The sequence below is a fragment of the Coenobita brevimanus genome, chromosome 5, assembly GCF_032717465.1.
Source record: "Coenobita brevimanus isolate Jiangsu-jjx chromosome 5, ASM3271746v2, whole genome shotgun sequence".
In the NCBI taxonomy this organism is placed as follows: domain Eukaryota; kingdom Metazoa; phylum Arthropoda; class Malacostraca; order Decapoda; family Coenobitidae; genus Coenobita; species Coenobita brevimanus.
This window is the reverse complement of record NC_136958.1, coordinates 5,046,915-5,065,614: the sequence shown is the minus strand read 5'-3', so window position 1 is coordinate 5,065,614 and position 18,700 is coordinate 5,046,915. Positions and strand designations below refer to the sequence as shown.

General features: G+C 43.4%; 1 protein-coding gene across 1 annotated transcript in view; it reads left to right on the top strand.

The window, feature by feature from the left end:
* The window catches only part of SerT (Serotonin transporter), a 48,524-nt gene extending 33,599 nt beyond the window's left edge, over positions 1-14,925 (top strand). Inside the window, exons 9-14 of the mRNA XM_080270605.1 lie at positions 3,893-4,017; positions 8,443-8,541; positions 11,221-11,366; positions 12,090-12,290; positions 13,555-13,716; positions 14,842-14,925. Of these exons, the coding sequence (XP_080126731.1) occupies positions 3,893-4,017; positions 8,443-8,541; positions 11,221-11,366; positions 12,090-12,290; positions 13,555-13,716; positions 14,842-14,925 (817 nt within the window). The remainder of the gene's footprint in view (positions 1-3,892; positions 4,018-8,442; positions 8,542-11,220; positions 11,367-12,089; positions 12,291-13,554; positions 13,717-14,841) is intronic.
* Positions 14,926-18,700: the final 3,775 nt, after the last annotated feature.

The following is an 18,700-nucleotide window of genomic DNA, read 5'->3' as shown; positions in this document are numbered from 1 at the left end:
GGTAGTTGTGAGAGGAATGTTGGTAGTTATTGTGTAATGGATTGTGATAATGATATGCTTGCGTGTTGTAAATGAGAGAGAGAGAGAGAGAGAGAGAGAGAGAGAGAGAGAGAGAGAAATGGACGAGAAAGAGGGAAGTGTGAGAAAGAAAGGAAAAAGAAAGAAGGAAGGCTGTAAAAGGAGAAAGTGAGCGAGAAAAGATAGACGAAAAATAGGAAGAGAGGAAGAGAGTGTAAAAATGAAAGAGGATAGAGGAAGAGGAGAAAGAGGGAATAAAGAGGAAGAAGGAAGGTGTTAAGGAGAGGAAGGGGATAGAAACTTGTTATGATTGATGATTGTTTAAGATTGATAATTAGCCTACTCTCTCTCTCTCTCTCTCTCTCTCTCTCTCTCTCTCTCTCTCTCTCTCTCTCTCTCTCTTCTTACATATCTATCTATCTATCTATCTCAGTTTTTACATCATCACCATTATACAATTTTTCTTTTTCTTCTTTTTTAGACTGCTGTAAATTTCCATAATAAGAAAATCGTTCCTCGCAAACTGAAAACAAAAAAATATAATACACCTTTTTACCACCCTGTAACTTAAAAAAAAAATCATCTGCTGTAAACTGTAATATTAAAAAAGGCGACTTGTTTTTGACCAGACTGTTAATTGCAGAGAGAGAGAGAGACAGGCAGACAGACAGAGAGACAGACAGACAGACAGACAGAAAGAGAATGAACAAAACAAAAATAATAAATTTGAGAGAGAGAGAGAAAGAGAGAGAGAGAGAGAGAGAGAGAGAGAGAGAGAATGATAAATTTAACAACTAGAAAACAGAAAAAAACAACAACAACAATCCCTGAGATGGAGGTCGATGTCGCCCTGATACACGACCTTGTTAGGGAGAGAGAGAGAGAGAGAGAGAGAGAGAGAGAGAAAGTCATAATTTTCAGGCAATCATCTGTGTGTGTGTGTGTGTGTGTGTGTGTGTAAGACAATATATGGCAGGCTATATACGATAGGTCTAATCCCTCTCTCTCTCTCTCTCTCTCTCTCTCTCTCTCTCTCTCTCTCTCTCTCTCTCCCCTTGATAATATATCTCTCTTCTTCCTCCTAATGTCTCTCTCTCTTTCGTCCTACTCATTTCTCTCCTTCCTCTTTTCCTCTCTCACTCATTTTCCTCCTCTCTTTCACACATTCATCTCCTTGTCTCTCTCTTTTCTCTCTATTTCTTTTCTCTTTCTCACTCTTATTTTTCTTCATTTTTTTCACAGTTCTTTCATCTTCTACTCTTCACTCTCTTCTTGCTTTCCTTCCTTCTCTTTATCTCATATTCTTTCTCCTTCTCTTTCCTCTCTTACTCTCTTACTCTCGCTGTCTTCTTTCACTTTCCTATCTTACTCTTCTTTCTCCTTCCTCCCTCACCTCTCTTATTCAATCTCCATCTCTCTTTTCCCTCTCTATTTCCTCTTTTCCTCCCGTCTTCCTCATGTATTTTCCTCTATCTCATCCTTGCTTCTTCCCCTCCTCCCTCTTCTTCTCATCTTCCTTCCTCTTATGCTCTGTATGCGATTTCTTTTCCTGTTCGTCGTCCACTCTCCTCTTCCTCCCCCTCTTCCTTTCTTCCTCTTCCTCCTCCTCCTCTCCTCGATTTTCTCTTCACCTCTCCTAACGTTTCCTCCCTTCTCTCTTCCTTGCATTCCCTCCTCCTCTTCCCTCTTCTTCAGTCTTTCATCTTTAACATTTTCATATTGCTCTTCACACTTCCTCTTTCTTCTTCCTATTCTCTTCCCCCTTCCTCTTCCTTGTATATTCCTTAATTCCTATTCCTCCTCCTCCTCCTTCCTTCCTTCCTTCCTTCTTTCTTTTTTTCCTTCCCTTTCTTCTACCTCTTTTTTATCTTCCCCTCTTCCTCTTTTCCTAACCTTCTCTCTTGTTCTTCCTCTTCCTCTTCTTCCTTGTCTAGTTCTCTTATCGCAGTATTTGCTCACTTTCTTACCCTCCTCTTCTTTTCCTCCTTGTCCTCTCTTGTTTTTCCTTTTTCCCTTCCTTACTAATTTTCATAGTCCTCTTTCATCTTCTTCCTCTTCCTCTTCCCTCCCCTCCTTCTCTTCCTCTTCCTTTTCCTCCTCCTCTTTCTCTCCCTCTTCCTTCCCCTCCTCCTCTTCCTCCTCCTCCTTCTCTTCCTCTTCCTCTTCCTTTCTTCTTCCTCTTCCTCTTCCTGCTTCTTTCTTTTCCACCCTTTCCTTCCTCACCACCCCCCTCCCCCTCCCTCCTCTCTCTCTATCTCTATCTCTAGCTGACAATGATACCAATAACACACGCCCCATCTTGAGAGAGAGAGAGAGAGAGAGAGGGAGAGAGACAGACAGACAGACAGACATACAGACAGACAGACAGAGGGTAAAGATTTAGTGAAAGTAAGAGTGAGAGTGAATGAGAGAGAAAGAGCCTGGAAGAGAATGAGAAAGGAAGTGAGAAGGTTCAGAATTAAGAGTACAAAGATGAAGAGTGAGTGAGTAAGAGACAGTGAAATAGCACAGAAGCAAGAGACGACGAGAGTGAGAGTGAGAGGACCCAAGAAATACAGGCAAGAGAGAGAGAGAGAGAGAGAGAGAGAGAGAGAGAGAGAGAGAGGCCCCGGGAGACAAATGACTCTTGCCACTCTCCCTGACGAATTGTTTCAAGACTACAAACTTGGTCACTCTCTCTCTCTCTCTCTCTCTCTCTCTCTCTCTCTCTCTCTCTCTCTCTCTCTCTCTCATGTTCTCTTTCTCTTATTCACTCACTTTCACTCAGTTTCTCTCGCTGGTTCTCATCTTCTCGCTCAGTCAGTCCCCCCCCACTTCTGTGTGTGTGTGTGTGTGTGTGTGTGTGTGTGTGTGTGTGTGTGTGTGTGTGTGTGTCTCTCTCTCTCTCTCTCTCTCTCTCTCTCTCTCTCTCTCTCTCTCAATAATAAATGACCAATAGTAACCAAGGAGACTCATTCCTACCAACAGTAACCAAGGAGACTCATTCCTACCAACAGTAACCAAGGAGACTCATTCCTACAACATACAGAGGTACATCCAAAAAATAAAAAAATAAAAAAGACCACTAGTAACCAAGGAGACTCATTCCTACCACATCGAAGTTCACACAGCCACAAGAGTCTTCAAGTTGTCAAGTAAAAAAAGAAAAAAAAAAACTATACTCCTTTTACACTAACTTGGCCTAAAAACTGACCTCTCTCTGTCTATCTTAAATTCTCAGCTTTAACGATGGACTAGCGCTGAAATTTGATGCTAGTCACGAAGAAGTGCCATGGGAAGTTTATAGCAAAGCTGTGGTCTAGTTCTACTCTACTTTCGAGTTAGGTGAAGAAAAAAAAAGTTAATTAAAAAAAAGGGTGGAAGGGGACGAAAATTTGGGCCAAGTCAGAGTAAAAGGAGTATAGAAAAAACTGCAAAGGGAGGGAAATATGTGCAAAGGGAGGGAAATTTGGGCCAAGTTAGAGTAAAAGGAGTATAGAAAAATCTGCAAAGGGAGGGAAATCTGGGCAAAGGGAGGGAAATTTGGGCCAAGTTAGAGTAAAAAAAAAGAAAAGTGCAAAGGGAGGGAAATTTGGGCCAAGTTAGAGTTTTAAAAAAGCAGAAAAAAGGGTGCAAAGGGAGAGAAATTTGGCCCACGTCAGAGTAAAAAGAGCATAGAAAAATTTGCAAAGGGAGGGAAATATGTGCAAAGGGAGGGAAATTTGTGCAAAGGGAGGGAAATTTGTGCAAAGGGAGGGAAATTTGTGCAAAGGGAGGGAAATTTGGGTCAGGTCAGAGTAAAAAAGAGCATAGAATACCTGCAAAGGGAGGGAAATTTGGGCCAAGTCAGAGTAAAGGGAGTATAATTCATCCACCCCCTTCTCCACCCCCCCAGGGACGCCCTCCTCACCTCCTCCATCAACTGTCTCACGAGCTTCCTGGCGGGGTTTGTGATTTTCTCCGTCTTAGGCTACATGGCGAACGTTCAGAACAAGCACATCTCGGAAGTCGGCGAGGAAGGTGAGTAGCGGTGGTTGGTGTGGCGAATGTGGTGGTGGTGTGGTAGTTGAGGGGTTGTGGGTGGGTGTGGATGGGTTGATATTTGTGTAGGTGTGGAGTTGTGACTGTGTGGTACTTGTGGTGGTAGGTGTGTGTGGGGGGTGTTGGTATGGTGATTGTGGTGGATGTATGGTAGTTGTGGTGGTTGGGGGGGTGAATAGGTTGTGTGGTAGCTGTGGTGGTAGTTGTGGTTGTGTGGTACTTGTGGTGGTGGTTGTGGATGTGTAAAGGCTGAGTTAGGTAGATGTGATGGTAACTACAATTGACGATGCTTTTTCTAACATTACTATTTAATATGATGTAAAAAATATCCAACAAACACAGGAATTCACACACACACACACACACACACACACACACACACACACACACACACACACACATCACACACACACACACACACACACACACACACACACACACACACACACACACACACACACACACACACACACACACATCACACACACACACACACACACACACACACACACACACACACACACACACACACACACACACACACACACACACACATCACACACACACACACACACACACACACACACACACACACACATCACACACACACACACACACACACACACATCACACACACACACACACACACACACACATCACACACACACACACACACATGAGCCCCAAGAGCATCTGAACTTACGTACACAAATGCATGTCAATTATCTAAATGAAAAATATCAACAAAAAAAATAAGAACGTAATGACAAGCAGGAAAATATTGGAAAAGTTGCCGACATAGTTAATCACCATCCAGATCTCTACTACCGGCAACTTTCACTACCGGCAACATCTATTACCGGCAACTTCCACTACCGGCAACTTGTACTATCGGCAACTTCTCAAGCACTCTAATTATCCCCTTCAATCCCCTGACCTCATTTTCCATTCCTATCTCCCGACGATTATATTTACCTTAAGGGAGACTGTTTTCAGTCTGAAGGGGGAAAAAAAATCGTCTTATATACATTTTCACCACTAAAAACTCCTCTGGTTAAAAAAAAAAAAAAATGGTCGCGAAGAAGCAGGAAAAATACTAGCAAGCCATCGGAGTGAAAGGGTTAACTGTAAATCCGCCATGAAAACACCTGTACCTGTAAAAAAAATCTGTAAAAAATATTATTATTATTATTATTATTATTATCATTAAAGTAAAAAAATGTACAGTAAATACCACTCACTTGCCCTAGAGATGTGTTGGAGTTGACGTGGTGGGGGTGGAGGAGGAGGAGGGAGAAGGAATTACAGTATAGATCTTTTCCATTAACTTGGCCCAGATTTCCGTCTTTTCACTGATTATTTCACGTACCTCAATGACCTTAGACGATGGAGTGGCTCGTCATCCTCTCCTCAGCACTTAATCGTGACTAGCAGCATATTCCAGGGTTAATCTCACATTGCAACACGGGATTCAAGATGGAGAGGCGACAAATCTAGGCCAAGTTAGAGTAAAAAGAGTATTGTTCACACTGATCTAAGAGGCCACACACTGCACCCCCTTTCCACAGCACTTCTTCGCGACTAGCGCCATATTCCGGGTTTTCATCTCATATTGCAACACGGTGTTCAAAATGGAAAGGTGGCATTCTAGGCCAAGTTAGAGTAAAAGGAGTATAGTAATCACTGATCTAAGAGGGACACTTACTCCACCCCCTCCTTCCTCTCCCGTCTCCCTCAACGCTCATCCTCTTCTTCGTCCATGGATAGAGAGAAACCCCACTACACACTTTTTTGTCTAGGTCCGAATTTTGGGTGACATGGAGGCTCCGTAACACCTCTTCCTTAGCGATTTAGTTTGCCTATTACACATACACCTTGTTATTTATACCGCTTCCAATACTGACCTACTTTGCATCAATAACGTGCAAAAGGATAATTAATCTGTAATGCGAAGAATGAATCGCTATGGAAGAAGGGTTAAGAAGTTCCCAAAGTCACTAGAAATATGGTCCTCTTCGTCATACACCTTCAATACACACACACACGCGTTGGGCCGACAAGAACTCTAACCACGACGCACCCACGGAACACACCTTACCACACCTCTTAATCCTCTCCATGTATTCATTTACCTTCTCTTAATTTACTATGGCACAAAAACTAAACCAAAATCAGCTTAATATGATCACAATTTTACGTAATCAAAGAAGCAGTGGTTAACAGTCACGGCTAACTGCTCTCACTTCAAACTACTTCCCCATCGCGTCCCCGCACTCACACCACCTCACCGCGACTGCATCTTCCTCCTCCATATCACACTTCCACTTACTGGGATCACTTGTAACTTACGTGGACGGGATGTAGGTTCACTTGAGGATAACGAAGAGTCAGAATCCCACTTAATAATGGTGAAAACAGCGGGGTAAGGCACGAAAAGGACGCGCACGTGTTATCACCAAGAGAGAAAAAAGCCTACTGACTGAGTGGGTACCTGGAGGGCCTGTCTACCTGCCCTCTGATTGGCCAAGGTAGGGAGCGCTTCCTGTACCCGCGTCCTGATTGGCTCCTGGAGCTGGGACGAGGCAGGGGTACGTTCTCCTTTCTTCCTCTCTGATGGGCGAGCCTTTCAGGACAACGCCATCCATCCATCAACCATCCAGCCCTTCTCTTCACCACCAGGGGCGTAGGGAGACAGGGCTAGGCTATTCAATCCCAACATTTTAAACGCAAATGAACGGTGGTGGTGTGGATGAGCTTCTTCGTGGTATTTTTAGGTATTTTTAAAGTTTGTATGGCGGTATATCTGTCTCTTTGGGGTAAGAATATGAAGTTTAAGGCCTGGGGAATGTGATGGAGTTCTTATATATATCTCCAGGTTCTAATTTTGGTCGACGTAGACTTCTTCCTTGGAACTCCTAAGATAATTTCCTTACACTCCATCGAAACCGAGCCAGAGAGAGAGAAACAGAGAGAGAGAGAGACAGAGTTTTACGTCTTCCTCTACAGGCGAGTTGTATTTCCACTTAACCCAAATGAAACCCTCAAGCAGTAACAATAATGCAGTATCAATTAATATAAACTAATAATTCGGAAAGTATTTGCCTCACTTTCTGTTTATCTGTTTGTTTGTCTTCCACGTCTGCCCCTGCGAAGTTTATTCTCATTTAAGCTGAATAAACTCATGTGGCTTTAGTAGGAGTGATATAGCCATCAATGTGAGCTGATAATTGACTTTTTTTTTTTTTTGTCCGTCTGTCCTGTTGCCTTTCACACCTTCCTCTATTGGAAAGTCAACGATCCACTCTCTCTCTCTCTCTCTCTCTCTCTCTCTCTCTCTCTCTCTCTCTCTCTCTCTCACGTAGGAGGCGTTTTCTTTCCCAGGATGGATGCAATCGTTAAGCATGAATAAAACAGCGATCATCCTGCGTATCAAATGGCGTGTCTGTCTGTGTGTTTCCCTCGTCAGAATCACTTGTCTAAATGTGTTTGGTGATATTACGAAGATAAAAACACTGACGAATCTCTCTAAGGTGTTTGTCTGTCTTTATGTCAGTTTTTCTATCAGTTTGTCTTTCTCTCCGAACATGATCTCTTTCCAAGTACCTTATTCTCTACCAGTCAGAATCGCAAGGGAGTTTGAATATTCAGAAAAATACTACAATTACTTACATTCAAAGTCAATATAATGCTCATTCCTTTTCGCATCATGTTTTTTTTATTACGTTACGGTTCAGTCGGAATGTCTTCATATTTATTTGCGTAATATAGACTCTACAACACATCCGGAGCGTCGTGAGCTGCTTCAGACCGCGAAACGAAGCAGTGAGCTACCTCTCGACCAAGGGAGGTGGTGGTACGGTTGGATGGAGGAAGAGAGGAGGTAGGGGAGGAGGGGGAGGGTTGGAGAGAGGGAGGGAGGAGGTGGAGGGGAGATAGAAGGAGGACGGAAAGGGGTTTGTAGCTGTGTTCGAATACTAAACCTCTCTCTCTCTCTCTCTCTCTCTCTCTCTCTCTCTCTCTCTCGGCATCAACAAAACCTGGATACTTTTCTTTGGATCGCGACTGTACGTTGCCTCATAACTTACATTTTAAAATTACCTCACTTCTTACATGCAGAACCTCAGACGTAAAAATAAATAAATAAAAGCTAACAGTACCATAAAAATAACTTCTATTTTTTCGTTGCAGGCCCGAACTATTGATTGTAACTGTACCATACAAAAAAAAAAGTCGTTGCTTTTTTTTTCACTTTTTTTTTTTTTTTTTTTCTTTTTTTACAGGTTCAAACTACTGACAGTCACCGTACCATTCCAAAACCTCCACTTTTTTTTTCCTTCCGCTGTGGGTTCGAACGACTGATAGCGACTGTATTAAAAATAAGTAACTTGCATTTCTTCACTGCAGGTCCAGGGTTGGTGTTTACAGTGTACCCTGAGGCAATCGCTACCATGACTGGCTCCGTCTTCTGGTCCATCATTTTCTTCCTCATGCTTATCACGCTCGGTAAGTGGCCTGTTTACATGCTTGGTCCACTATGCTCGGTAAGTGGTTTGTGTACACTCTTCTTATGCTCGGTACCTGGCCTGTTTACGTGCTTCATATGCTCAGTACGTGGCCTGTTTACGTGCTTGATATGCTCGGTACATGGCCTGTTTACATCATTCACTCATTATGCTCGGTAAGTGGCCTGATTATATTCTTCTTTCACTATGCTCAGTAAGTGGCCTATTTACAACTTTATCCTTTATGCTCGGTGAGGGGCATTATTTTGGACTGCTAAATCACGGCTTAAATGACTAATAATTTAAAAGAGATTTGGTCAGTCGTTCAGAAAGCTACGGTATAATTATATATATTTATTTAACTCATATTTAGTTGCTGTATTTTCTCCGTATAAAGTTAGCTGTTCATTCTGTTTTTTACAGTGTATGCTGGAAAGTGTCTACAAGTATTTTTTTTTTTTTATCGCACTTAGTTTATGTAGAAGGCGCTGTGATTCTCTCTCTCTCTCTCTCTCTCTCTCTCTCTCTCTCTCTCTCAGGAGTATGAGTGTGAATATTTGAGGTTCTGGGATCACACCTGTTCAATATCCCCAAGAGAGAATGCAAGTGGGCCATGTCACCTGGGTAATCTGGCCCCCCTCTCTTTCTCTCTCTCTCTCTCTCTCTCTCTCTCTCTCTCTCTCTCTCTCTCTCCTTTGGTTATTTTCTTTTCCCCCTGAGCTCATTACCTTTCCTCCCCCTCTTTCTCTCTCCATTTCCCCCTCCTTCTGTCCCCCTCTCTCTCCTTTCTCTCCACCTTCTCTCCTCCCTCTCATATTCTTCCCCTCTCTCTCTCCCCCTCCCTTCTCCCCCTTCCTGCCCCTCACTCCCACAGGATATCACCCTTCTCTTCAGTTTTTGACTCCTCTTCCCACTCTATTTCCGCGCTCTCCTCCCCTCCCTCTCTCTCCCCCCTTCCCGCCTCCCCCTTCCTTCTCCTCCCTCTCCTCTTTCCCCCCTCCTTCTCCCCCTCTCTCCCCCCTTCCCCCTCCCCCTTCCTTCTCCCCCTTTCCCTTCCTCTCCCCTCTCTTTCCACCCTTCCCCTTGCTATCACTTCATGATTATTTCTTTTCCTCTTCTTTTTTGCGTGTTGCCTCCCTTTCTCCCTCCCCTCCCCCACTTCTTCCCTTACCTCTCCCCCTCCCCCTCCCCTCCTTCCCCTTCTCATCCTTTTCCATCTCTTCTTTTTCTTTATCTCTTGCCCCTTGAGAGACTCGGAGACAGAGAAATCAGAATGGAACTGCAAGGTAAAGAAAGAGAGATGACAGGTGTGAGAGAGTGAGAAAATGTACAGGTAAAGGGGGCAGGTGAGGGATGGACGAGGGAGGGAGAGGAAGGAGGAATGAAGGAAAGGGAGAGGGAGGGAGGAGGAAAAATGAAAGAGAAGCAGGAAGAAGGAAACAGGGAGGGAAGAAATGAAGGAAGGAAAATGAAAGGGAGGCAGAAGGGAGGGAGGGATGAAGGGAACAGGTGAGAGAGAGAGAGAGAGAGAGAGAGAGAACCCGTCATGGAAAGCGATCCTCCATGTCCAAAAAATGTAGTTTATGTTCTGGCCCTTTTTTTTCCCCTTTTTTTTTCTGTTTTCGGTACAGTCGTCAAAAAAAGCATGAAGACTCCCGCCGTGTTTTCCATGTTCAAACGCAGGACGATGAATTTTGAAACGCTACAATCCTTTTTTTCTATTTCCATGTATTTTCAGTGTGGTTTTTCATTTTATTTCGCTCTCTTTCATTTTATATCACTCATTAACCCCTGTACTAGTGAGGGACGCCTTCACGTGGTGGCACTGATATGGCTGGACGACTCCCCTGCCTGGCTATACATATGTACCTCCACTCCCTCCCTATCCCCCGAAAGGATGACGATGGACTGCAGAGAAAGGGCAACTTCAGTCTGCAGTCGACGGGGTTCACGCCCAGATGAGCTTTGATTTACAACTACTACTACTACAACTGCTACTACTACAACTGCTACTACTACTACTACTACTACTACAGCTACTACTATTACTCATCTGTCCTTTTGTGCTCTGTGGACGAAATGTGGTCTAATATTTCACCTCATCTGCTTCTCTCTTCCTTCTGCTGGCTAGTATTCCGATGCTGAGAGAAGCTTGATATGTTTCCCTGGCCATAGATGATTTCCTTTGATATGATGCGTTTGGGAGGAAAGTGATGGACATGCCCTAAGATTCATATCCTAGCACCTCTTCCTTAGCGATTCATTTTCCTAACCACCCATTAATATTCTTGCTTCTTATATCTCTTTAACGTTTACATAGATTTAATGAATAACACACAAAACTATCGTAACGGAGCAGAATCAGAATAAACCGGTAAGGAAGAGGTGTTAGTAAAGCTGTGAAAATCTTACACGGTCTCTCCTCCATTTCCCTCTTGCCTCTCTTCTTTCCTCCCTCTCCGCCACCTAACCCTCCTCCTCCTCCTTCTCTCCTCCTCCTCCTCCTCCTCTTCTTCCTCCTCCTCCTACAGGCCTGGATAGCACCTTCGGGGGTCTGAAAGTGATCATCATCTTCGCTTCAATTTCTCTTCACCTCTCTTCCTCCACCTCCCTTACATCCCTTCTCTCCTATCTCTTTCCTCCCTCTTTCCTCCACTTAACTTCTCTCTTCCTCCTGCAGGCCTGGACAGCACCTTCGGGGGCCTGGAAGCCATGATCACGGGGCTGTGTGACGAATACCCGCGTCTCTTCGGTCGCCATAGGGAGATCTTCGTCCTGGCCCTGTTGCTCTTCATCTACGTCTGCGCCCTCCCCACCACCACCTACGTGAGTCCTCCCCCCTCATGGCTGGCACAAGTCTAGTATCCTCTCCTTTCTTTACTCCCTCATTGTTGGCACAAGTCTAGTATTCTCTCCTTTATTCACCTTTATTTACCCTCTCATGGCTGGCACAAGTCTAGATCTTGAATTTGGCTCTTTGTTACCTTGTTTTTGTTTTGTTCCCTCTTCCTTGCATAAAAAATCTCCTTTATTTACTCCTTCATGGTGGGCACAAGTCTAGTATTTTATCCCAGGTAATGCCAGATTAGTTTTATTGTTCTGTAAGTGAGCATGGAACCTGAGAGTGTTAATACTGTCACTTTTATTCCTCTTATGGTCTGCACAGTGCTAAGTCTCTACATCCTATCCATAGCACTTCTTCGTGACTCGCACCATATTCTATTTTTAATCTCTCGTACAGTTCAGCGTTCAAGATGGAGAGATGACAATTTCAGGGCAAGTTAGAGTGAAGAGAGTATAGAAAGGAAGATACAGGTTAAAACTGCAAGGTGAAATACCTATCTATCTACACACCTTCTTCAGTAACCTTTAATATTGCTTGAACTTTGGTGTCAGGTGTAGGTTATTAGGGTAAATTGGATTCTAGACAGTTTTCTGAAGTATTTATTGTTGGAGGCATAAGCAACGAGGTAACAAGGCCTTTACCACTACTACTACTACTACTACTACTACTACTACTACTACCATCATCAACATCATTATTTTCAGGGCGGTATGTACATTGTCGACCTCCTCAACAACTTCGGCACAGGTAACCCAATCCTCTTCATCGTGTTCGTGGAAGCTACGGCGGTGTGCTGGTTCTACGGAGCGGAGAGGTTCGCGGACGACATTGAGCGGATGTTGGGGTCACGGCCAGGGCGCTTCTGGATCGTCTGCTGGAAGTACATCTCGCCTACCTTCATCTTTGTGAGTGGCTGTTGTGGTTCTGTTTAACTTTTTCTCTCTTCCTTAATTCAACGTTTTGGCTACGGCGTTGTGGCCTTAGAAAGTATGGATCTTCTTCTTCATATTCTTCTTCTTCTTCCTCCTCCTCCTCCTCCTCTTCTTCTTCTTCTGTTTCTTCTTCTTCTTCTGTTGAGAGTGATGAATGGTGAAAACTAACTGAACTACATCATCTTCTACTCACTGAAATCTTGCCTTCAGAAAATTAGCAAAAAAATATTAATCAGAATTCAGTAGTTTCTTTTGATAGCCTGTTGTATAAATTTTAGGAGGTGAAGCCAAATTGATGTGTCAGAAAAATAAAAATAATAATGTTTAGTATTTTCAGTTTTCTTTTTCTTTTAGTATACGAATTAAATAAAAGTTTCCCCGTTTTCTTTTTTAAGGGATAATTAACGTAAACGCTTCTCTCCACTCTGTTTCCTTTATAGCTTGTCTTTCTCTTCCTCTTCTGTCCTTCTTTCTTTTTTCCCCTCCACTCTCTTGTCTTTCTCTTCCTCTTCTTTCCTTCTTTCGTCTTTCCCCTCTACTCTCTTGTCTCTCTCTTCCTCTTCTTTCCTTCTTCCTTTTTCCCCTCCACTCTCTCTAATCTGATTTTCTCTCTACGTAGCTTCTTTTTCTCTTCATCCTTTTTCCCTTCGCAGCCTCCCTTATCACCCTCTCTCTCTCTCTCTCTCTCTCTCTCTCTCTCTCTCTCTCTCCTCTACTTCTTTCCTCTGGGTGACGGTGAGACGAGCCCCCTCCCCCCTTCTCTCTTTCTCTATCTCTATCTTTCTATCTATCAATCTATCTCTCTGTCTATCTATCCACGGTTTTTAAGCTCCCTTTTCTTTTCACTTGACTCCCAACATAATCATTCTCTCTCTTTCTCTTCTTTTCTCTCCCTAGTCTCCCATACCTCCCTTTTTGCTCTCTAATTTCTCCTTATCCCCCTAATCTCTCCTTATCCCCCTAATCTCTCCTTATCTCCCTAATCTCCCTTATCTCCCTTATCTCTCCCTAATCTCTCCTTATATCCCTAATCTCTCCCTAATATCTCCTTATCTCCCTAATCCCTCCTTATTTCTCCCTGGTCTCTTTTTATCTCTTCCTAATCTCTTCTTATCTCTCCCTAATCTCTCCTTATCTCTCCCTAATCTCTCCTTATCTTTCCCTAATTTTTCCATAACTCTCCCTAATCTCTCCTTATCTCTCCCTTATCTCTCTTTAATCTCCCTTATCTCTCCAGGCGCTCTTCGTGTGCTCCTTCGCCCTGGGTGACGGGGAGATGGCGTCCTCACTCCCCCACTGGGCCCTGGCTCTGGGTTGGGTCATCACCGCCTCCTCAATAGTGTGCATACCCCTTTACATCATCTACATGTTCATCGTCACCCCAGGCACCATCAGGGAGGTTAGTGTGTGCGCCAAAGGGTTAAGGTGTGCGCGAGAGAGTTCAGGTGTGCGCGAGAGGGTCCAAGGTGGGGTTAGTTTGCTCTGGTGTGGGCGTGGGTGTGGCAGTGGGTGTAGGAGATGAGTAAATGATGGTGGCGTGGGCGTGGGTGTGGCAGTGGGTGTAGGAGATGAGTAAATGATGGTGGTGTGGGCATGGGTGTGGCAGTGGGCGTAGGAGATGAATAAATGATGCTGGTGTGGGCGTGGGTGTGGCAGTGGGCGTAGGAGATGAATAAATGATGCTGGTGTGGGCGTGGGTGTGGCAGTGGGAGTAGGAGATGATTACGTGATGCTGGTGTGGGCGTGGGCGTGGGCGTGGCAGTGGGCGTAGAAGATGAATAAATGATGCTGGTATGGGCGTAGGTGTGGCAGTGGAAGTGGGAAATGAAGAAATTATGCAGGATAGGCACTGAATAACATTGCCTGGACCTTTTATCTCAAGTGTGACTTTTATGCATTTTAGTTATACTTGTACCACATTTCTGTACCTTTTTGTCATGGTTGAGTGTCTGTCTATCTGTCTGTCTATCTGTCTATCTATCTATCTATTTATTGCCTTAATCTCATAGGAGGTGGCCACAGACAAATCGCCCCCACTTCGTCCTCTCGTTTGCCATTTTCCTGTCCTCCACCCAACTCTCACTGTCCTCTCTCATATATCTCTCTTCTCCATCCCTTCATCTCATCCTTTGTCTCCCCTTCCCCCCGCTCTCCCCCTCCACTTCATTCACATATACTCCTCTAGTCAGTCTCTCATTTACCTTCTCCTCCACAGTCAAACCTTCTAAAAATATTACTCTTAGAACTTAGTTAAATCCACATCAGCACTACAGTATACAGAGAATCAACTATCCTCCCAGTTTTATCTGATGAAAATTTACAGCTGACGATATATAATGAAAATTCCATCTATCCTAGCGTGTGTTTCAAATGTTTCGCTTTTTCCGCTATGTATTCGCTAGACTAGAAGAAGATGCTTGTTTCTGTACTGTCTTTACTGAATGTACTGCCTTTACTGAATGTGCATCTTTTAGTTACCTTTTCCTTTCCCCTTATTTACCCCTTTCTTCCCATTCTCTTACAGCGCATCAAAACCATGATCAAACCCGAGGAGTTCGTCCCACCACAACTGAGCCAAGTGAACCCCAACTACGGTACGCACGTCTGAACCCCACACAGCGCTCTCAATTCACCTCCTCCGCGCCCTCCCGAACGCTCACCGCACACATGTATAATCCAATCCTTTATCTGTGCTCCTAACCCAGCCGTGAAACCCCTTCCTAGCGCTTTGACACTGCTGTATCTCTACCTCGTGAACCTCCCATGAAGCTTTCGACTTGAGTGTAAAGAAGCGCCCTCAAACCTCTACCCCAACCTCTCACCACGACCACGTTCGAACCCCAGCCGTCAACGCTTCTTCCTAAAACCCCACGCCTACCTCACTCTCAATTCCCCGATTTCTGTGAATCTCAAAAACCACATCTTATCTCTTTCATTTACGAGTCGATCCTCAGTCTCTTGCTATCTCGAAAACTACTCACTGATTTCATTTGACCACTCTGAAGCTTCAAATAATGCTTCGAAACATATCAGGCCTTCATATGAATCCTCTGACATATCACGCACAACACGTCATCCCAGAGCTCACGAACTTATTTCATCATACTGAAAAAGCTGTCAGAAACGATATACGAAAACAAAGCATTAAAACCTCTATATATGTGCTTGATCCTAAAGTAACCGAGCTCAGAAGCATTTGGTTCCTTGCCTCCTGTGTGGAGTCGAAGCCATAATGAGTTGCTTCAAATCGCTTCGTAAAATTAATCGTAACATCACTAACTCCCTTTAAATATTATAACAGGATCAGAATCGATTAAAATACAGATGTAAACCAATAAGAACAAACAGCAACTTAACTGATATCTATTCTCAGCTCTTCAGAATCTACAAAAATATTAAATTCCCTTAACGTTTTCGGGCCTCTGACGTATTCATAGCCTATTATCTGCTCTGTGAATACGAGGGGAATACCACAAGAGAAATCAGAGTCACAGCCTGGAGGTAGATCGTCAAGAAAAAAAAAAAGTATAGTTTTTATATCAGTACAAAAAGTTTCCATGCCTGAAAATATTTAATCCAGCAAATTCTAACAATGCTAAAGAAGTGAGTATATATTCAAAGTTTGTTTAATAATAGTACTGGAGCATAGAATTTTGGATAAGTCAATTTGTTAGGATTAAATAAAACTGTGTGTACTCAAAGGGATTTATCATATTCTTTCATACGAGTTCAAGGACTAAGAATCCAAACAGAAAAAAGAAAATGGAGGCTCGTATACACAACTTTATAAAATGGAAAAGTGGTCAACAGAAAGAGATATAGTTCAAACATCCACAGGTATTTAAGTTTGAAATATATAAACCTAACTGGTTTATAGTTTTTATAAGATACTAGACAGGGGATAAAAAATTAGCATCATCGATCAAGGTAATGAAAAATTGGTGCATCAGAAAGTAAATAAGATAAACAAGTAAATAAAATAAAGGAAAAAGGAAATAACTAATGCAACCAAAAAAGGGTATGTCCGATTTGTTAATATCATAGTTTTGACATTTTAAGTTCCATTAGTTGTAGTTTTAAGTTATAGTAATTTTAAAGTTATATTTAATAGTCTTTACATAGGCACAAAGGCGGTAATCTCGTTGGTTAAGGACACTACGTAGCACCTCTTCCTTAGTGATTTATTTTTGCATTTGACAAGTTGATGTGACCTTGTATAATATTTATGGCAATTGTGTTGATAATAACATCCTCAAAATACACTGGAATTTTAAGTATAATGTAAGGAATAAATAGCAGAGGAAGAGGTGCTAGGAAGGCTCTCAAACCCATGATAATGCTGCCCAGTATATCTCGTCTCACATTCCATATTGTCTATTATTTGATTTTTTTTTTTTTTTGCTGGTTTGTTAAAATGTCCTTCTCCTTGACACCCATCGGTATAGGCTGCTTCCTGATCAATGTACACTCAATATACACTCGATATACACACTCACATATACCTCTTGTTGTCTACAGCCATACAGTGCTAGTTGCTTCTGTCTGTCAACAAATGTCTTGTCTCGTAACTTAGTACTTACTGGAAGCAGCGTCGTTCACTCATATTGGTGTTGTTAAATGATGTAGACGAGGTGTGGTAATCAAAATATATTATTAGGATTTGTCTGTTATTGAATAGAGATATATATAAATGATTATGTGTAAATATACAAAGCTAGATAATTGTATGATGATAATGATTTATGACGATGTATCTATACGTACTTATACATGTATGTGAGAGTTTACTGTATATGCACATGTTATGTACCAATGTATCAAGTGGACAAACCCCATCCAATGTGTATGTGTGCGTAGATGTGTATGTGTGCGTAGAAGTGTCAGTGTGTGTGCGTGTGTTTCTCGTGTTGTCAGTGTGGGCTTGGTCGGGCCTCAGTTGCTGCAGTTACCCTTCATTAGCTCCGCTCTCTTTCGTTTTCTATGGTGTAGACGCGCAATAAGATGGGTGTGTTCCTGCTTATAAAACATCGAATAGTATGTTTACGTTGACTATTTTAACCATGCTAGTGAAATGTTATCAACCAAAATAGCTGCGTAACAAAGATAGTGGACTAACAAAGTCGTATTTCATGTTAAGTGTTCGTAGCGACGAGTGCATTCAGTGTCGTCTTGGTGGTTATATGTGCAAATGGAAAATAAGATGATATTTTGTCACAGCAAATACAAATGCATATTTTGAATATATTCCAGATTTTTGTACAGTTTATAATTCTTAAGGACTTTTGTGATGTTAGACTTATCATACCTGTGTTTTGACGTTAGATGTTGGATTACCTGAAGACCTCTATGTATACAATTGTTAACGTAGTGAATCACAACCACAGTGCAATGTTCCCGGTCCTCGTGGTGAAGTGACAGGGGGTTGGTGGGTGGGGGAGGGGATGTAGGAGAGTGGGGGAGGGGTGACGAGTGATGTGGGGGAGGGGGTGTATGTTGGGGATACTGTCGAAGAATGAGATGGGAGGGAGGGGTAGAGGAGGCAAGGTAGAAAGGGTAGGTAGATAGCAGGTGAAGTAGGAAGGTATGAGACTGGGGGAGGTAGGATGATGAGGTCAATGAGGTAGTGAGTGTGTGCTGAGTGTGAGCGGGAGGGTAGAGGAAGAGGTGAGAGGGACGAGGGATGACAGGTAGAGAGAGAAAGGGTGGACTGAGGCAGAGAATGAGAGAGAGAGAGAGGATGTAGGTGGCGTTGAGTGAAGGAGGAAGGGTGAGTTTAGAGTGAGAATAGGGACGTAAGGTGAAAGTGAATGAAGGAAGTGTTGGGTGAGGCAGTGGGGTGAAGTAGGAGATGCAGGATGGGTGGGGTTAGATGGGGGTGAGGTGAGTGGGGTTAGGTGTAGGGAAAGGAAGGTTGGGGCAAGGCAGGGGGTAGCAGTGGGGTTAGGTGGGGTGAAATAAGGGGTTGAAGGAAAGGCAGGTGGGGTTAAGTGATGGGGGTGAGACGTGAGGTTAGGTGGAAGGAAATGAAGGTTGGGGAAAGACGGGGGAGACAAGGTAGTGTGGCGGGAGGTGGGGGAGGGAGGGAGGGAGGGAGGGAGAGAAGAGGGAGGGGAGATGGAGGGAGTGAGGGAGGGCGTGGTGGAGGTACCGTAGTAAGCGATGTTGTCTTCCGCAGTAAAATATATTCTCAGTGTAACCAGCACCTTCTCTCGTGGTATAAGTAGGAAGCACCCTAACACTTTTTCCTGACTGGTTTATCCTGGCTCACGGCTGGTTAATAGTTCGGCGTAAAATCTTGGCTGGTTAATAGTTCCTGAATAATTGTTTTAGACCATCCTCGTTGAAAGGGGATGAAGAAGAGCGATTTTCTGGGCAACTTATTT